Here is a 20432-nt window from a genome sequence, read left to right on the forward strand (position 1 = left end):
AGAATAATTATAAAATTTTTATAAAAATTGTAAAATTTCATCTCGTGCTGTTTTATATTTTAATTATTAAAATTCATTCTTTTTTCTTAATAATATCACAATAAATTAAATTTGGGACATAATCAGTAATTAAATGTAAATGATGTAATTACAATAATTGTTGTAATTTATTCATTATAACTTTAAATCATGTATTTAAAGTTATAATGAAATTAAAAATAAAATAAAAATTTTTGTAATTACAAAAACTTTTACATTCGTTTATCTCATTTTTTTTTTCTCTTTTATCCAAAATAAATAATATAAATATCAAAACAAATAAAATAAATAAGCAATTTAAAACTTTCAATGTTGAAAAATTTTTTAAAAGTTACAAAATTAATTCGATAACTTATAGTATTTGTTTTGTTTTTTACAGCAATTTTGTATCTGCCTATTAAAATATTTTTTTTTTAATTTTTATTTTGATTAATTATTTAATTGTATTATCATTGAATGATTTTGTAGGAAAATATTTTGTATGTAAAATATGAAATAAATTTAATTTTAATCAACTTCACCTTTATTATTCTAATATCATATAATGAATGAATCATTACTGCAAATACATTTAGAAAAAAAAAAATCATTGAATTTAAATATTTTATATTTGTAAATGTTCTTTAGAAAGTATTATTTGTATAACAACGGAAAAGAGCTCATTTCCTTCTTTCTTTTTTTTTTTTGAATAGTTTCTAAAAATAAAAATAGGACAGATTTTGAAAAAGTAAAAAGAAAAAAAAGCAAAAGCAAAAAAAAAACGAAAATATAAAATAAATAAATTGCACTTAAAATTTTTGATAATCTTTTAATCTAAACATATTCTTATTACATAACTTGCAAATAAACAAACATTAATGCCATATATTTGCAAACCAAATTCAACAAAATATTTTTTTTTTTGCTAAACAAAAGCGCAATTTGATTCATTTCAAAATGCGCTCATTACAATAAAATAATATTTACAAATTATGGTATAATATGGATGAATCAATAAATATACCCAAACATTTGCTAAATTTCCATTCTGTCATCTTTTTTATTGTATCCAAAAAAATTTTCAAAACTATTTTAAGCTTAAGAACTACAATGATAACAATCGCTGTTGTGGCTTCTTATCAATAATTACTTAAACACTTCTGAATCATTGATAATTTTTTCATTTTGTAAAAAAAAAAAATGAGAAAAATGCTTCTAAAGTCAAAAAAGGAAAACAAAAATCTATGACTAATAAAAAAAAATGATTGAATGATTGATTGATAAATAATTTAAAATTGATATTTGCATTGCATTGAATGCATTAAAATTTGCTAATAAAATTTATGCTTATTATTTGCGCACTAAATTTTGATCAAAATGATAATATATTTATGATTATTATTTATATTTTGATCTTTCGATCAATTTATGATTATTATTTATAATCTGATCTTCTGATCAATCAAATGTATGTTAAATATTGGTCAAAAAAAGAAGGAGAAATTAATAAATCCCTTTTATCATCGATTTATCATCTTTAAAAATCATCTAGATGATTTTTAAAATATATCATATTTAAAATATATATTATCAAAATTTTATTTAAATAAAATTTGAAAAATATTAAATAAAAATTTAAAAAATACATTAGAGAGATGTAGTTTGTACAGTAGAGATGGAAAAATTAAAACTAATTGTGATAATACCATTAGGAATTTTTTTTCAGAAATATCATTAAATTATTTATTTCTTATTTTTTTTTTGTGCTTAAACTAATCAAGAAAAAAAAATTTCTTTTTTTATCAATTGATAAATGAAACAATTTATCAGAGTGCTTATTGTTCAATTCATCAAACTTTTTCAGATATTTTCAACAAATTTTATCATTTCTATTTTTGGTGAATTAAATTTTTCACTTAATTATCATACACTGTTTTCTTTTTTACATATAACTCTGATTAAATTTAACTTTTCAAGGACAAAATTTGTTTTATTATTTAAATAAAGGTAGAAAAATATTAAATAAGAATTAAAAAATACATTAGATACAATGAATACTGATAAACTTGAAAAAATATTTTAATAAGCAAAAATTATAATTTCCTATTTAACATTTATTTGACTATAAAATCAAACTATTATTTTTGCTACTTTCTTTTTTTGCCTAAGTTTATGCATGATAAACTTCAATTTAAAAAAAAATTTTTTAAATATTTGCGGTAATTCTATTAGATCAGATTGAACTTTGCATTTGTTCCAAATATTTCATAAATATTCCATAAATGGAAAATTTTTGAAATAATAATTTGCTCATTTAGAAACAATAATAAAAATAATTATGACAATTACACCATAGATCAAATCAATTAATTATCTAATTAATATATCATTTGAAACAATACGATACCATTAATTAAATTGATCAATTAATTATCTGATTAATCATATCACAAATTAAAACAATCAGCTAATTTATCCACCAACAAAAATTTTTTCTACTAAATTAAAATTATTCGGAAATAAAAAAATTGGAATAAATTTATAAAATGTGCAAAATAAATCTCAAACAATAAGCAAATAATAAATTATTCATTTTTGATTTTTTAAAAATTAGATTAGAAAAAAGTATTAATGAACTGATACAGAATCATTAGCAATGAAGTATAATTTATTGGGTTATCATTTGCAATTATCATTTTAAATTTGAAATCAAATTATTTCTACGTTAACACCTTATCATTCAATAATTTTGCTATCATTTACAATTTCGGAATTAATCTGAAAAAAAAAAACGGAAAATTTAATTAATATAATAATTTTAGCTTCAATAATAATCTAAAACAATGCCGAATTCTTTTTTTTTTCAAATATCTGAATGATTTTTTTGACCATCAATTTTTGAAAAATTAAGTTATTTTATTTCAAATTTAAATCAAAGATAATCTTTCATTTGCTGCCCAAAAAATACATTTGGAAATAAATTCAACACTATTTTTGATTTAAATTTGAAATGAAATAATTTTACAATTTTGAGTAAGCTGAAAATGCATTGTTTTTTTGATAAAAAATTGTATTTAATGTTTATTTTGCTGATTAATTAAATTACTTTGTTAATGAATTAGCATTAGCAATAAACACTATAAAATAATTTAATATAATAATTAATTAATGCTTAGAAATGTAAATCATAAAAAAGCAACTCTTATTATTTTAGCAATAAAAAGTAATATAATGAATAATTTTATGGAATAAAAACTAATTAATATTTTAAAAAAAGTTTGAAGCTTTTAATAAAACTAACAGTTTCACTGATATGATTTTCACTGCTACTAATTTAATTTAATCTAATTAGTAATCTATTTGAAAAATATTTTTTAATTTTCCCATAATTAACACAATAGTTTTTCCAATATTTCATGCAAAAATTCTAAGTTTGTTTTTAAATTTATAAAATAAATTAGCAATTTTTCATGTAATTTACATATTATTTTCATTTATAAATATTAAAATTTTGAAATTACTTTTTTTTTCAAATATTCATTGCATATTATAAAATTCAAATTAAATATTTGCTATATAAAAAGTAATTGAAAAATATTTTTAGATCAGTTTCAAAATCTATGCTAGATAATTTGAATTAGTTTAGCTATCAATGCTAATGAATGTTGATAGTATATTTTTGCTTATTGTATCACCACCTTTAATTGCTATTTCAATTATTTGCTCATGCAATAGACAGTTAAAAATTTTGCCAATTGTTTGTTTTCTTTTTTTTAAAAAAATTATTTTAAAAATATTTAAGCAATTGTCATTTTGTTTACGCTATTATTATTTATGTATGTAAATTGAAATTTTCTTATGAAAACCTTTAAAATTTGACAATTAAAAATTTTGCTAATTGTTTGTTTTTTTTTTTAAATGTTTTGTCATTTTGTTTATGCTATCATTATTTATCTATGTAATTTGAAATTTACTTATTAACAATTTTAAAATTTTAGCCTAGTAATTAAGAAGTAAGAACAAATGCTAAAAATTTTGTTTTTTTTTTCAAAATTTACTTTTTACTATTGTAATTTGAAATTTATTTATGAACATTTTTAGCATTTATTAAAATTTTAGCCTAATAACTGATAATTAATGATAAATGTTAAAATTTTTAATATTCATCAAAATTCCTTTTTTTTGAATGGTAAATCTAAATTATCTTATCAACTGATAAAATTGATAAGTTAAAAGCTAATGAATGCTGATAGTATATCTTTTGTTATTGTAAGAATAAATAATGATTTGGAATGATAAAACTAATAATTAACAAAAAAAAAAAAAAGATAATTGATAAAAATGAATAAATAAATGTTAAAAGTATATATTTTATAGATTGATACAAAGAATATTGATTTAAAATCAATGAATTCAATTCCATCTAAAAATGATAAAATTTTATCAGCAATTACATCAACCAATTCAATCACATCAAATAGTAATTCTGAAAAGCATATTAGCAATAATAAATCAACATTTAAAACTAATGGTAATAAAACAAGTATAAAAAATGGAATAGTTAATACAATATCGAAAAAATCGAATACTCAATTATCGGAAATAAATCAAAAATCAGCGAATAAGCAATCATGGAAAAATGTATGATAAAAATATTATAATTCATGATTTACACGAAAAAAAAAAAACAATTTAAAAGTGTAAATTAAAATTATTCTGTCTAATTTAGTTGTTACCTATTTTCATTTTTTATTTATATTATATTTATTACCATAAATACTTAAGTAAATTGTTTGATTAAATTACTTTTATATTATCATTATTATTTATTTATTTATTATCATTTGTTTTGCTTTTTTTTACTTGTTTAATTTCAAACATTTTTACTTAATTTTAATTATATTAAACAAATTATTGCATTTAAATCTTTTCATTAATGTTTAAGCAATGATTACTTGCACTAATAATTTAGTAATTCTTATCGATAATTTTTTTTTTCATTTTTCATTTTCATTTTTCAATTTCAATTCATTTATCAATTTCATTTTGATATAATTATATAATTTACGATTTAGGCAAAGCAAAATAAATTGAAGCAACAAAATATGCAAATGAAAGATATTCCAAAATTATTGTCGCAGCAAATAGTTCCATCAAATGAATCAAATTATAAATGCTTGGATAAGAAAGTAATTCTTTAAGTAAAAATTTTTAAAATTAAAAAGAAAACAATTTTTATTCCATTCAATGTTTTATTGATAAATCAGAAAAAACAAAAGAAAAATGTCATTCGTTTTAATTTTTTCCTCTTTTTTTTTGTTTTTTTTTTTTTTTAATGTTAAATTAATTAAAGGAAAATTTTCAAAAATAAATAACAACAAAATATAATTTATAAATTAAAGAAATATTGTTTATAAAAATAAATGATATTTTATTAGGTTAGTACACCTATGCTAATTTATTATGATTAAGTTGTTATTACTAAAAATTATTAATGAATTAATTACTACTAATAATAATTTTATTTTGTGATAAATAATAGCAATCGAAAATTGGGTAACTGCCAATTTCATTATTTTAATACTTAAAATTATCTTTTTTATTTGACAAATAAAATTAAACAAAATTGCTTCAAAGCTTTTGTGACAGTTTTAATTTAGGAAAATAATTTACAAAAGATGAAAAGTGAAGAAATAAATTTTTCTAACTTTGAAGGTATTTTATTTACTTTCTATTTTATTTTTTTCATTTATAAAATGCTTGGATAAGAAAATAATTGTTTAAGTAAATAAAAACAAACAAAATTTATTGGTATTTTATTATGTCAGAAAAATTTTTAAATTTTAATATCTACTATTAATATAATAAATGCAATGAAAGATTGCGTCGCGCTTAATTAATATGTGAAATTAAAAAAAAAAAAAACAAATTTGAACCATTTTTGTTTTCAATTCATCTGTTTTTTGCTTTTATTTGGATATTTAAAAAAAAAAATTTATGAAAATTAAAGTTCAAAAAAAAAAAAATTTTTTTTAATAATTTTAGAACAAATGAAACAATCAATTATTTGTGATAGTAATCAGAATGAAACAGAAATTAGCGCATTAATGGCTGATGGCATTGTAATATTTCCACGCCAATTTAAATGGAAATTAATAAATACCGCACAGCAAGTAAAATTACAAAATCCAACTGAAAAACGTTTTGCAATAAAAGTTTGTTAATTATTTTTTATTTTATTATTTTAATACTTATTTTATTATTATATTATTTATAATTTTATTATTTCAGTAAATATTAATTTTAAACACAAACATTAATATAAACATTTTTATCATTCTTATAACAAATAATGTCTTTAAAAAAAAAATATATTTTTTTTTTGTTTGTTTACAAAACAAAAATTATTATTGAAAATTATTATGTTATGATTATTATAATTGAAAATTATTGAAAATGAATTATTGTGATTGAAAAACGAAAAGATATGAAATAAAAATTAAATTCTTACAAATTTCATATTAATATTTAAGAAAACATATTAATATCATTTTTTCATTTTTAAATCATTTATTTATCTACAATATACATACAAATTATTCGAGATTTTTCCAGAATTTACTTTTATTTATTATCATATACCTTTATTAAATCAATAAAATAAACTTTCAACTTGTTACTTTATTAAAAGATTTTTTAAAACATATTTAAATTTGTTAATTTGCTTAGATTTGCAATATGTTCGATTAAAAAATTTAATTTATTTATCAGATTGCTTTAATATTAGTCAGCGTTTATATAATAATATTTAATAAATACTTAATATAAATTCAGTAATTCAGTTCAATTCAGTTCAATTGAAGAGAAAATGATTATTTGCATAAACGTTTTGCATATTTTAACCAATTAATTTTTATCAAAATCAATCAATTTTATCAAAAATACATTTGAAAATGCTTACTTATGGAGAATTTAACTTCAGCTGAATAAATATTAACTCAATTTACTTGTTTTTTCTAAAAAAAAATAATAAAATTTGATTGAAATATAATTAATAAACAAAAAACTAAGAATTATTAAGTGAAAAGATTATTAGTTAGCAAAAATATTTATTATGACTTTTCGTGTTTTTTTGTTATTAAAAAGTAATAAAGCTAAGTGCATTTAACTGATATTAGATATAAGTAATAATTTATGCATGAAAATACGAATAATAATGGAAATGCATGTAATGCATGCATGCATGCTTGCATTACATGCATTCATGCATCCATGCATTTGAATTTCAAATTGCACTAAATAACTATAAATAAAGCACAAAAATTTAAGCAAAATCTAAGCTACGTTAGTTTTTAAAACTATTTGTTATTTTAAAATTTAATTTTTTCTGTTTTAAATTTTAGGTTAAATGCACAGATAATAATTTGTACAGAGTAAAACCAGTATTTACATTTATTGAACCAAAAAGTTCTGTTATTTTTAATGTTAATCGATATGATAGCAATGCAACTATCGATCATATTCTATTTCTAACCACTTCGGTATATATTATTTTTTTAATTAAATTCAAAATTAAAAAACAAAAATATTGAAAATTTTAGATTGGTTATTTTGTAAAATCCTTGGAAAAAAATTATTACTAAAATTTAACTTAAAATTTCAATAATTTATTATATCAAAAGACTGATAGTAATTATATTTGAATCAATAAGTAGTTAAATAAACAAAATGATAGTTTTAGTAAATAAGTGAAAAAAAGTGTAAAATATTACTAATAATTAAGTATTACTAATAATTATATAATTAATTTACTTCTAATAAATATATACTTAATTTAAGTATTAAAAAATTTTTTAAAAAAAGTTTGAACTAAAATATCAATCAAAAAGTTCTCATAGGAGTAAAATAAATAAATAATTTCAGTGTTTTATTTGATGTTTGTTTTGTTTATTAAATACGTCTAATTTTTTTTGCCCAAAATTTGGGTAACTTTTTTTTGCCATTTTTTTAAAAATGCTTTTGAATGACGCACAATAATATATTAATTCATCTGATAGGCGGAAAAAACCGATGATAATCCGCGCCTGCTTTTTGCGGATTCGATGGCAAATAGCGATGAAACTATCGAAATGATGAAAACAGCGCCATTAATAAATTCTTAAATAAATTTTTTAATGCAATTATTTTTTTTTTCTTTTTTATTGTAAACAATAAAAAAATATCAAAAATAAATTAAATAACAGAAAAAGAATAGCAAATTTTTTTCCTATTTTTACAAAATTAAAATTATAAATTAATAATAAATAAAAAGATTTGAAAAGATTTAGTTTTAGAACAATTTTCATTATAAAATTTATTGAATTATTTATTTGATTTTATGCAATTATTCGGCCGAGAATTTTTTAATTTATTTATAAAATTTCATCTTGTATGTAATATTTAAATGAAAAAGTGCAAATTTATGATTAATTTAGCGAAGAATTAGTCAGAAAATAGTATTGAATATTTTGAAATGATTAGTAAATATTATGAATAAAAAAAATAATTTAAAAATATTTATCAAAATTACAAAAGATAAGTGGTAAAGCAGTGATAAGCACTTCCTAGGAGGATATTCCTGAAATTCCATTAGCAAACTTAAAACTTTTTTTTTTTTGCTATTTCATTTCAGATTAGAAATTTTCACGAATAATTTATTTAATTAGAAGGATAAAAAGTAAGAAACAAAGTGAATATTTATCAGAAATTTTTAAAATAATTTACAATTATTGCTAATATTTTCTTCGCATCTTTCAAAAATTTTTTTCATTTCTTTTTTTCATTTTTAAAAAAGATTAAAAGTAAAAGTATGAATAAAAAAAAAAAAAACGAGAAAGCATACATTAATTAATTAATGCTTTTATGTTAGAAGCAAAAACAAAATGATAATTTGCTGAAAAGCATTTAGTCAAAAGTTAGAAAAAGCATTTGTCACGTATCACGTGTCACGTGAATAAAAATTATTTCGCAATAAAAGAAAAATGATTTAAAATTTTTCTAAAATATCCTTTTATAATAATGTTAGCATATCATCGATAATCATTGAAAAAGCTCCATAGCAACGCAATGCAAATGCAACGTAATGCAACGCATATGTGACAGTCGCGTGCATTTGCTAATTTAAATTTTTATCTTTTATTTCATCATTAAATATTTTTTAAAAAAAAAAGAAATGAAAAACATAATTATTAGTTTTTTCTTTTTTAATTAAATATTTAAAAATTTTTTTTATTTTAAAAATGATTTAATATCTTTTTAATAATTAATATATAATCAATTATATTTATAATATTTTTAAATTATTTTAAAAGTGTTTTAATTTAGTAGGAATTATTAATATTAAGAAATAATATTTTAAGAGTAAAGTGAAAGTTTTTAAACCTTTCAAAAAGCAAATATATGTATATATATATAATTGCTAATTTAACTTTTATTCATTAAAAATTTCTAAATTTCTTCTTTTTAAAAATTATTTAATATATTTTTAATTTAATTTCATCCTATTATTGAATATATGATTTAATGCATTCCTCAAATTGCTAAAAATATTTTAATTTAGTAGAAATCTTGTTATAATCAAGAAATATTTTTTTAAAACTAAAATAAAAGGTTTGAATATTTCAAAAAACACAAAGTGCCGTATTAACAGTAAACAAATCTCTTTTCTAAATTTATAAACAATAAGACAAAAAATAGGAATAATTTAGTAATTATCACTGAAAAATTTTAAATCTTGGCTTGCAAGCATTAAAATTAAGTTTTAAATTTATCAAAAAAAAATTGATCTTTGCTCTTTCCTTAACAAATAACTAATTATCAAATCTTAAAAAATAATAAAATTTCATATATGCGCAATAAGCTTTATTGTTGCAAAACATTTATGTTTGCTAATTAATCAAACTTTAAATAACAAATTTAATTGAAATTAGTTAGATACTTAAACATTTAAGTATTAATTTTTTTTAAAATCGTTTATTATGTCCGTTTATTACTTTTATTTTGTTTCCAATTACATAACTATTGTTTTAATTTGCTTTTTAATTAAATCTATCTACAAATACCTGAAAAATAATTTCAAATGCATATTTAAGCACTAGTAATTTCTCAGCTAATGTTATTATATGTTAATTTCTCAAATTTGATATTTGTTCTGTGTAAAACTTTTAGATAATATTTTTATTGTTTTTTTTTTTAAAAAAATTTAACAAAATTTTAGAAATATCAAAAGAGAAATTTAATGAAAAACAAATAGTAATTTAAAATTTACTGCTAAAGATGTCACTTAAACGTGCATTAAATGAGTCCGATATGATTGGTACAGCTAGAATTCTCGACTCATTTCCTGTAAGTTAATTTAATTTAATTTAATTTTAACTTTTATGCATAATTAATACAAAATTAAAAAATTGTCAACTAATTGACAAAATTTAAGTTTGACTATAGTAAATTTAAATGCAGAAACAATTAGTATCATTTCTTAAATAATTTCATTAACTTGTTTGACTTAAATTAAAACTGAGTAAATTAAGGAAAAAAATTATTTTTTCAATGTTTATTTTTGTATTTAAATTATTTCCTTCCTTTTTTTTTTGCATATCTCTAATTTAATCTTATTTTACTTTTATTTTTTTTTCAGTTTGATTAATTAAATACTTAAAAATATTTAATTATTATTTAAGAGAAATGTATATTTATTCTCTTTTTCTGTTTTCAAATCAAAGATGAAATTTATTTATTTATTTAATTAACTAATTACAATAAAATAGTTACTTTATTTTAGAGTGAAATTTTTTCTCGAGATAGCGAAGATCGTTTAGCATTACATTATGCAGCTGAAACAGCTGATGCAGAAACATTTAAACGAATTCTCGAAATGGACCATTCATTAATTCATTGTCAAGATCAAAATGGGTATTTTAAATTAAAATTCTGTTAATTTATTAATAATTAGTAGCAAAAATTTAATCAATTATACAAATTGATTATTTTGATAATATTTCTTACAAATTGTATCTAATTTTCTGCAATAATTTAGTAATTAGTCAGTCTTTTTTTTCTTTTTTAATCGTTTGAATTTCTCATAATATTTATTTTAAATTTTAACTATTCTAATTCACTTTAATTTTCTAATATAGTTTTATCACTGCATGAAAAAAAAATTTTACTACAATTTAACAGATATACGCCATTACTGATCGCATCGATGAGCGGAAATGTACCAGCAATTAAATTAATGATAGAAAATAATATTCAAATTAATCATATCGATAAGGAAAAGCATTCTGCTGTGCATTGGGCTGTTGCATGTGGACAAGTAGGCTTACTTTATTAAGTTATTAAGTTCAAATTAAATTAATAATATAAAATTTTTTTACTTAAATTATTTCCTACAAACAAATTATCATTGCCAACGCTTTCAGAAATGGACAGATAGGCTTATTGCATTAAAATTGCTAATAATTTTTAAGTTCAAATAAAATCAATAATGTGAAATTTTTATATTTAAATTATTTCCTACACACAAATTATCACTGCGATAACATTGATTAATGTTTTAAGAAATATCAGTTATTGTTATTATTATCATCATCATCATTATTATTATTATTATTATTGCAGTCGTTATTGTTAAATATTATTATTACTATTATTATAAAATGCCATTGATAAAGAATTATCGCTATTGAGAATAAAGTTTAATTTAGCAATAAAATCATTTTTTTTTTTTGGAATATGCTTTATTGGTTTAATTATTAGTATTGATGCACTTATTAAAAGCAATAAATTTCATTAATTAATATCCTTAATTAATTAATTACAAAATAAAAACAATTAAAATTTTAGTTGGAAGCATTGATAACATTGCTGGAAAGTGGTGCTAGAGTTGATTGTGTCGATAATCAAGTATGTGATAAATTTTTTTTTTTGTAAAATTATTTCGTTTTATTTTTTAACTAATTTAATTTGAAAAAATTTCATTTCATTTCATTTCATTTATTTACTAGCTTTTCTTTCTAATTTAATTTTTAATTAATCAATTTTAATTAAACAATTATTTATTAATAGATCAAATAATGTGGCATTAATTGATAAAAATTCACATCCATCCTATTTTATCGCATTTATTTTATTTAATATTTTTGAACAAATAAATTCAATTTAATTTCAATATTATTTAATTATTCATTTCTTTTTTTGCATTTATTTAAACAATAAAAAATAATTGAATTAATAATAATAATTAATAGCTAAATAAATAGATATATACTGAATTGAAAATATTTCATTAAAGCTTAGATAATTTGCTTAATTTGTTAAGCAAAATTTATTATAATAAAGATTTTAAAAAAAAATATGTAAAATATCTAGTAAAAGGAAAAATTTTTTTAATAAATTAAACTTGATAAATTAAAAAAGCAGAATTTATGAAATAAATTTAATAAATTAAAACAGAAAAGTTTGTAAAATGAATTTCATAAATTGAAATAGTAAAATTTATGAAATAAATTTAACAAATTAAAATGATGAAATTTAAAAAATTTTTCCTTTTTAAAAAAAAAAAATTAAATTAAAATTAATTTAGGGTGCACAAGCAGTTCATTATGCAGCAGCAGCTACTACCAATGATATTACATTGGAGCGTTGTGAAGCAATATTACATATATTATTAAAATATGGCGCTAATGTCAATGCTCGAGATATCGATGGTAGAACGCCAATATTATGGGCTGCTAGTTGTGGTAATTCTTTTTTTTTGTCTAATTTTAATTTTTTTTTTTTTTTAAAAAAATGGTTTGAATTTAAAAATGAACAAAACAAAACAAAAAAAAATTTAGGCTAATTTTTCTTTTTCTTTCTACTTTTTTACTTAATTTTTTTAAAAGTGAAGGAAAAAAAAAAGAAAAGTAAGTATGATTAATTAAAAATAATGCTAGCAAAAAAAAAATACAAATAAAATATTTTTTTAATTTTTTTAAAAAATTTTTTTATATAATTTAAAATATAATTTTTTTTTTCAGGAAATTTGGAAATAGTAATTATTCTATCACAAATTGGCGGTGATATATATGCTACTGATAGGGATCAATTAGGTGCAATACATTGTGCTGCAAGCCATGGGCATATTCATATTATTGAATATTTGATCAGTAATCTGGATCCGTTTATTGTTAATTCGGTTGACCGGAATGGTGATACGGCATTATTTTATGCAGTAACATTAGGACATTATGAATGTGCTCGATTACTCTTACTTAATGGAGCTGAAGTAAATCATCAGGTATAAATGATATGTCTAGTATTGACTGATTGATTGATTAACTGATCTTTTTGTTTATTGATTGATTCATTGGCTAATAGTCGATCGATTGATTAATTGATTGATTTACTGATTGTTTGATTGAATCATTTATTTATTTGTTTGTTTGATTGATTGATTTATTTATTTGTTTATTGATTGACTGATTCTGACTAATTAGTTGATTAATTGATTTACTATTGTTTGACTGATTTATTTATTTGTTTATTGATTGATTGATTATACTTCTTTTGTCAATCGATTGAATTATCGGATAGATTCTTAAGTTGAATTAAGTGATCAAGGTGAAGAGAGAGAGAGAGAGAGAAGAGAAAGAAATATTTCCAATCACAAATTAATCAAATAAGCAAATGTTGACTTAAATTTAAATTTAAAAATTTTAAGAAATCACTTGTTTTTTTTTTTGTTTAGGATCGTCATCTTCGATGTCCAATTCATTGTGCTGCAGCAAAAGGTCAATTACGAATGCTCAAATTACTAAAACAATTTGGTGGTAGCTGTGAAATTCAAAATCAGCGAGGCGATTTACCAATACACGAAGCTATTCAAGCTCATGCTAAAGGTAAATAAGTGTAATGATTTTTATTAAAGAAAAGTTTTAATTTTTAATTTTGAAAATTTAAGCAGCATAATGGTTTGATTAGTTTAATTTGAAATAATTTCTTAATGCTTATATTACAAAATTTTTCTTTTTAAAAAATTTCTAATCCATAAATCAACTTATTTCATTTAACCATTTATGTTATCAAAATTATGAAATGAACTTCAATACTTCATTCATGTTGTCACCATTATGCGACACTACTTTTATTATCTTTGTTGACACTGATAGGAGCTTCAATACGATGAGAACTATCCGATGAATTTATCATTTGTAAATTTGTTCAAAAGTAATTTGTAAAAATTTTTTTTTTATAAATTTGTAATTTTTTTATTTTTTTTTCACAAATTTTTATTTATAATTTTTAAAAACTTTAACAAATTTCCAATTTCTTTTTTTTTTTTCAGATTGTGTAGAATATTTGCTTGCATTACATCCATCATCGATAAATGTATCAAATTATGAAGGTCGTACCGGATTACATTTAGCTGCCGCATCCGGAAATATGGAAATGGTCATTCTATTATGCACACGAAATGTTGCCATTAATCCATTAATGCTATATAGGGTAAAATATAAATTGAAAATTAAATTAATAATTATTAGAAAATTTTTTGAATTTGAATTATTTAAATTTTAATTATTTTAGAATTTATTTTGAATTGTTTGAATTTCAATTATTTTAGAATTATTTTTAGACAATTTTTTAGGATACACTTTTGACACCGCTTGATTTAGCAATGCAAAAGAATCATGAAATGATTGTGGAATATTTACATTTACGACAGGATGCTAAATTAGCTGACGAATTATCTGAAGAAATTAAAAAGCAAACAAAATTATCTTTGAAGCATCGATTTATTGATGGTAATTTATTGTATTTACTGTTATTATATAATCATTCAATTTTCTTTTTTTTTTTTCATTTCTAAATTAATTTGAATTAAATGAATTTAATTTTTAATTATTAATTAATTGAAAATATATTATTTATATGCCTGAATAAAATGTTAGTTATAAAAATTAAAATTATTGCAATTTCAATATTATCAAATCAATGATAAATAACAGAAATGTTACATTTGAGTAACTAGCAATCAATGATTTAATTTAATTTTTAATAAATTTTAATTTTAGTACAAGAAGGTAAGCCGAGAAGTGCCCCCTCATCAAATGTCACTCAAATAGCCAATCAAGCAGGAAAATTAGCAGTAACAACAAATATTGAAAATAATATTAGAATGAAAAGTGTAAGTGAAGAAACGCAAACAGCAATGCAAATTTATCGAGTTGCAGCTACTAATACATCGGTTTGCAGTTTGCATGCATGCATGCATCATTCATTCTAAGCAGAATGCATGAGTAGCAAAAGTAATTTAATTGTTTAAATTCACAAAATGATTGAAACAAATGAAATCATAATTTCATTTGTTTTTTGTTTACTTATTTATTGTTTAATAAATTGTTTCAAATTTCTTTTTTAATTTAATTCATTCTATTGTTACTTTAAAAAACAAAAAACAAAACAAATTTATGTTTAATTTAAAAAAAAAAATTATAAAATATAATAATTATAAAAAATAAACAAAAGAAAAAAAAGGGAAGGAAACGATTTTTAATAAATATTTTTTTATTTTTTTAGAGACCTGAATCGCATGATAGTAACAATGTGACAAAAATTTGTCAATCTACTTCACCGATACGATTACTTATACCTAAAGCAACGAGTACTGCAGATCTTGAGCAATATTTACCTAAGAAACAATTCGAAGTAGGTTAACAAATTTAAAATTTTTTATTATTTAATAAATAATTTTAAAGTTATTTAAAAAAACAAAAAACAAAAAAACGAAAAAATTGAATAAATTAATTGTTCATTCTATTGGTAATAAAATTTCACAAAATTAATTAAATTTAATATTTTTTAAACCAAAAAAAAAAAAAATTGAAAAGAAAGATTTGGAAAAATTGTTTTGGAAATTTGAAAAAATATTTAGGAAAAAAATGAGAAAATTGGAGAAATTAATAATGCAAATTGGTCATACAATAATTATTGGTCATCAGAAGAGGATGAAATAAACAATGAATATGAAAATAAAAAACAAATAAAATTATCAAAGTAAGTTTGATTAGCTTTTGAACAAAATAATCATTAATTAATTAGCTAATTATTATTTCATTAGGTTTGCCATTAAGGAAATCATATACTATTCGTTTTAATATTATTATAAATTTATAATAATAAGATTATTATAAATTTACATTAAAAGTTTAGGAAAATTTTTTTCAATAAGGCTATTAAAATAAAATGTTATTATAAAAGGAAAAAAAAATTTGCTAATTAAAATGTAAAACTTAAAATTTTAGAAATTCTAAGAAATTCAAAAATGAAACATAAAATTTGACTTTAATTGTAATTTGACTATATCAATTAACATTATCAATTGTTATTTAATAAATGTATCAATTTGAACTTCCAATAATTTTGATTCTAAAAATACTAAATATAAATCAGGCCATTTAATAAAGCAAAAAATAATTTATTTAAAAACATTTAAAACAAAAAATAATAAAAATAATTCATTTAAAAAAAATTATAAAATAGCAAAAAAAAAATAATTTTGGATAATTTTTTAAATGATATTAAACTTATTTCTCTATATTTTCTAATACATTTTTAAATTTAAAATGAAAAAAAGTAAAATGATATACAATTTTTTTTTTTTTCAGAAATAATTTAAACAAATCAAGAAATGAATTTGATTTGCAATTGAAACAATTGAAGGAAAATGAACGATTGTATGACAAAAATGAAAATAAAGAAAAGTTGAAGAAAAAATTTGTAGCAGTGACAAGAATTGATGAAATTTTGAGTAATAATGATAACGGTGATAACGATGATAACAATGATAATGGGAAACATATTAATGATAATGCAGAAAGTAGCAGTATTTATGGTTTAAGTGATATTTCACACTCAGGTAAGCAATTAATTTCTATGTGTAATTTTAAGTTATCAATAAATTTTGTAATTCTTTTTTTTTTTTTTTAAGAGAAAAATTAATTAAATAAAATTAATCATAGATAATCATTTCTAATTAATTCTAATAAATCTTGTAAATAAATTTAGTACTTAATTGCGTATTGAAAATGAAATTATATTTTAAAATATGTATTTATTATATAGTAAATTTCATTGCTAAAATTTTATCATTCAAAAAAAAAAGTTAAAACAAAAGAAACGAAAACTTAATTTTAGCAATTAATTTTTTTTTTTTTTTGCTATAAATGAGTAGCATTTACCATTCCTAGTATACTTTATTAATTTAGTAAAAGTTATAGTATTAAATTATCACGAGAAAATTATCATGATAATTTTACCTGTATAAATGTTAAGTGGAGTTAATATTGTATATATTTAAAGTTAAATTTAAATGTGAAATGTGATAGATGGAAAATTAAAACAATTAAGTTTTCTATAAAATATTGAGAATTAGATAATTGAAAGTACTACAAACTTGATATGAATAATATATTGAATATAAATATAATATACAAATTTTGAAATTTCAATAATTTAAAGTGCTACTAATTTGATAGGAAAAAATATATATTTGAATTTATGCATAACATATAAAATATTAAAATTTCAATAATTTAAAGTGCTGTTAGTCCTTTCTAAATACCTAAAATACATATTGAAATTTTAATAATCAAAAATGCTATCAGTTTTATATAAAATATTAAAAAATTTGAATAAAAATTAATTCGATATGAAATAATATACGTAATTGAATATATAAAATACATAAAATATTGAAACTTAAACAATTAAAATTGCTATCAGCTTTGTATTAAATATTGAAATTTTAATAATTAAAAGTGCTAAATGAAAATAAATATTGAAATAATTTAATTTGTTATTTAAGAAGGATCAATCACTGCAATGAATGATTATCAGAAATGTTATTCACAGCAAAAAATGCTAAAAAATGTTTGCAAAAATGATTTTGAAAAGAAATTAGCAAAATCAGTTGGCTCATTGCAAGTTGGCATTTATCGAAATGATTGTGGCGAAGTTATAATGCAACAAAAATCTAATAAAAGTTTTTTTTTTAATTTCTTTTTTTTTTTTGTTTAAATAATTTAAAAAATAATAACTAACGTATTTTATTAATAATTTATTCATATTATTATTATTTGGATTCTTTCTTAATAATTTAATTTTTCTTAATAAATTTTCTTAATAATTTTTTTAATAGTTTTTCCTAATAATTTTCTTAATAATTTATTCATATTATTTATATATTAATAATTTATTCGTATTTTTTCAAGGATAACTTTTACAAACCATTTTTCTTCTCCTTTTTGGAATAATCGAAAAAATGATATTAATGAAAAAAATAATTTTAAATGTCTTTTTTTCATTCTTAAAAAAAAAAATTTAACTTATCCCTCTTTCTCTGTGTATATATTGTTCTTTAAGAAATTTACTTAAAATTAATAAAAAAATTTTTTTCACATATTTGAATTTTTTTTTAATCATGAATTGAATTAGCAAATGATTAAATTTCTAGGCGTTAAATTTGACTCAAAATTTACATTAAATATTTCATATATAATTTATTATGAGAGAATATTAAAATTTTTAATTAAAAACTATTTGAAATTAAATTTCAATTTCAGATAAAAGAATTGGTCAATGCTATGCACACGAAGAAGCAATTTTTAATGAATTAACACATTTGAAAAAAATGCAATTACAATATGGCAAAGTAAAAGAGCCAATATTGGTTCGAACATTAATAAATAATTTTTGTAAAATGTATAATCTCAATCCAATACATTTCAAATTTAACACTTTTCATGCATGGGAAAAATTTCTTTGTGGTTTGTTTACTTTTTAATTTATTTGTTTTTTCAATAACAAAAACAAAAACAAAATGAATGAGCAAATTTAATGAACAAAATAGTATTAATAATAATCACTATTTAATTAATCATTTTTCTCAATAAAAAATGAGGAACAAATAGAATAAATTAATAAGTAAATAATATCTGTTGTTTAATTTCAACTAAATTTAATATTTTGATAAAAATATTTATAAAAAGAAAAAGTAATTTTAGTTTTTTTGCATATTTTTTTTACGGTATATTTTATTTATTTATCAAATTTAAATTTTTCTTTTTTTAGCTATAGCATCAGTTATTTTTTTCAGTTATTTTCAGTTATTTTTAGTTATTTTTAGTTATTTTTTTCTAAAAATATTACAACATTAAATTTCAGTGATTTTTTTTTGATCAAAGATTTTAAATGTATTTTTAATTTTCTAATATCTTTGATCTTATCATTCTGATAATGATATCAAATGCTTCCCTACTTATAGAACAGCTATTTGAGTGTTAGTAGAAATGAAATATTTTGATCAGTTCAAATGATCAATACGCATCCAATTTTGTTCTCAGTGAATATACAACTGATCAATTAATAAAAAATCAATAAAAATCAATCAATAAGAAATAATAATTTCTTATTGATTATGCTAATAATACATTTTTTCGTTTTAAGATTATCTTTCAGATCAATTGAAACTGCTATATTTGGAGGAACGAAATCGAATTTTCAATTCGCATCGTTCACGTTATTTAGCTATGAATAAGTAAAAATATTTTTTATATTTTTGATTTATTTTATTCTCATTACAATAACTGAAATTTAAATGATAGTTTTAAAGTTTAAGTATTATCAAATATAAAAAATGAAAGTTGAATTAATTAATCTGTTTTATTCACAATTCAATATTAAAATACTGAAATTTAAATGATAGTTTTAAAATGAAAATTGAATTAAGTAATCTATTTTATCCTCAGCACAATATTGAAATGCTGAAATTTAAATAATAGTTTTAAAATCTAAATATTAGTAAATATAAAAAATAAAATTAAATTAATTATGCATATCAATACTATGTGAAAAGAGAAATTTACGTTTCACTAAACGTTTCGTTTCACCAAATAATTGTTAATTGCGAAAAAACTATTATTATTGATTTTATTGTAAAATTTGTAAAAAAAAAAAAAAAATAAATAAATTGTATTTATATGCAAATATTTGTGATATAATTTTATAATTTGTACTTACAAATATAACTTTCATTCTTTTTTACAGGTATAAAACAAATTTACAACAGAAACAGGTATGTAACAGTAGCACGGCGTTAAGTACGATCACGGAAGGTATACGTTCAGCTCACAGTGATTCATCTCAAATTGCAGTATGCAACGGTGAAAAGCGTTGTAATTGTTTGTATAATAAACGTGACCTGTTATAATTTATTCTACGAAAGTTTAAATTGCTAATTTAATATTAATATTATTTATTAATAGTAAGAATTTAAAATGCTTATAATTGATTTGTTATTATTTTTGAGATGCATTATTTTTTTTTAGTTATTA

The 20432-nt window shown here is 19.2% G+C and overlaps 2 protein-coding genes across 2 annotated transcripts; both read left to right on the top strand.

The window, feature by feature from the left end:
- Positions 1-3676: 3676 nt before the first annotated feature.
- Positions 3677-8180, top strand: Bm1075 (Uncharacterized protein; the record flags this gene model as incomplete). The annotated part of the gene is made up of 7 exons (XM_043082250.1): positions 3677-3775; positions 4396-4659; positions 5094-5207; positions 5679-5733; positions 6064-6233; positions 7422-7559; positions 8076-8180. 7 exons carry the CDS (start codon positions 3677-3679, stop codon positions 8178-8180), a joined length of 945 nt encoding a protein of 314 aa, XP_042938184.1.
- Positions 8181-10332: 2152 nt separating this feature from the next.
- On the top strand, positions 10333-20308 carry Bma-nphp-2 (Uncharacterized protein; the record flags this gene model as incomplete). The annotated part of the gene is made up of 17 exons (XM_043082251.1): positions 10333-10401; positions 10838-10968; positions 11236-11371; positions 11902-11961; positions 12641-12797; positions 13077-13336; positions 13787-13937; positions 14384-14544; positions 14687-14843; positions 15114-15286; positions 15619-15747; positions 15974-16095; positions 16707-16957; positions 17906-18082; positions 18663-18866; positions 19558-19636; positions 20146-20308. The coding sequence occupies 17 exons, from the start codon at positions 10333-10335 to the stop codon at positions 20306-20308; spliced, it is 2580 nt and encodes an 859-aa protein (XP_042938185.1).
- Positions 20309-20432: the final 124 nt, after the last annotated feature.

This window comes from Brugia malayi (assembly GCF_000002995.4).
Source record: "Brugia malayi strain FR3 genome assembly, contig: Bm_v4_Chr4_scaffold_001, whole genome shotgun sequence".
Classification (NCBI taxonomy): Eukaryota; Metazoa; Nematoda; class Chromadorea; order Rhabditida; family Onchocercidae; genus Brugia; species Brugia malayi.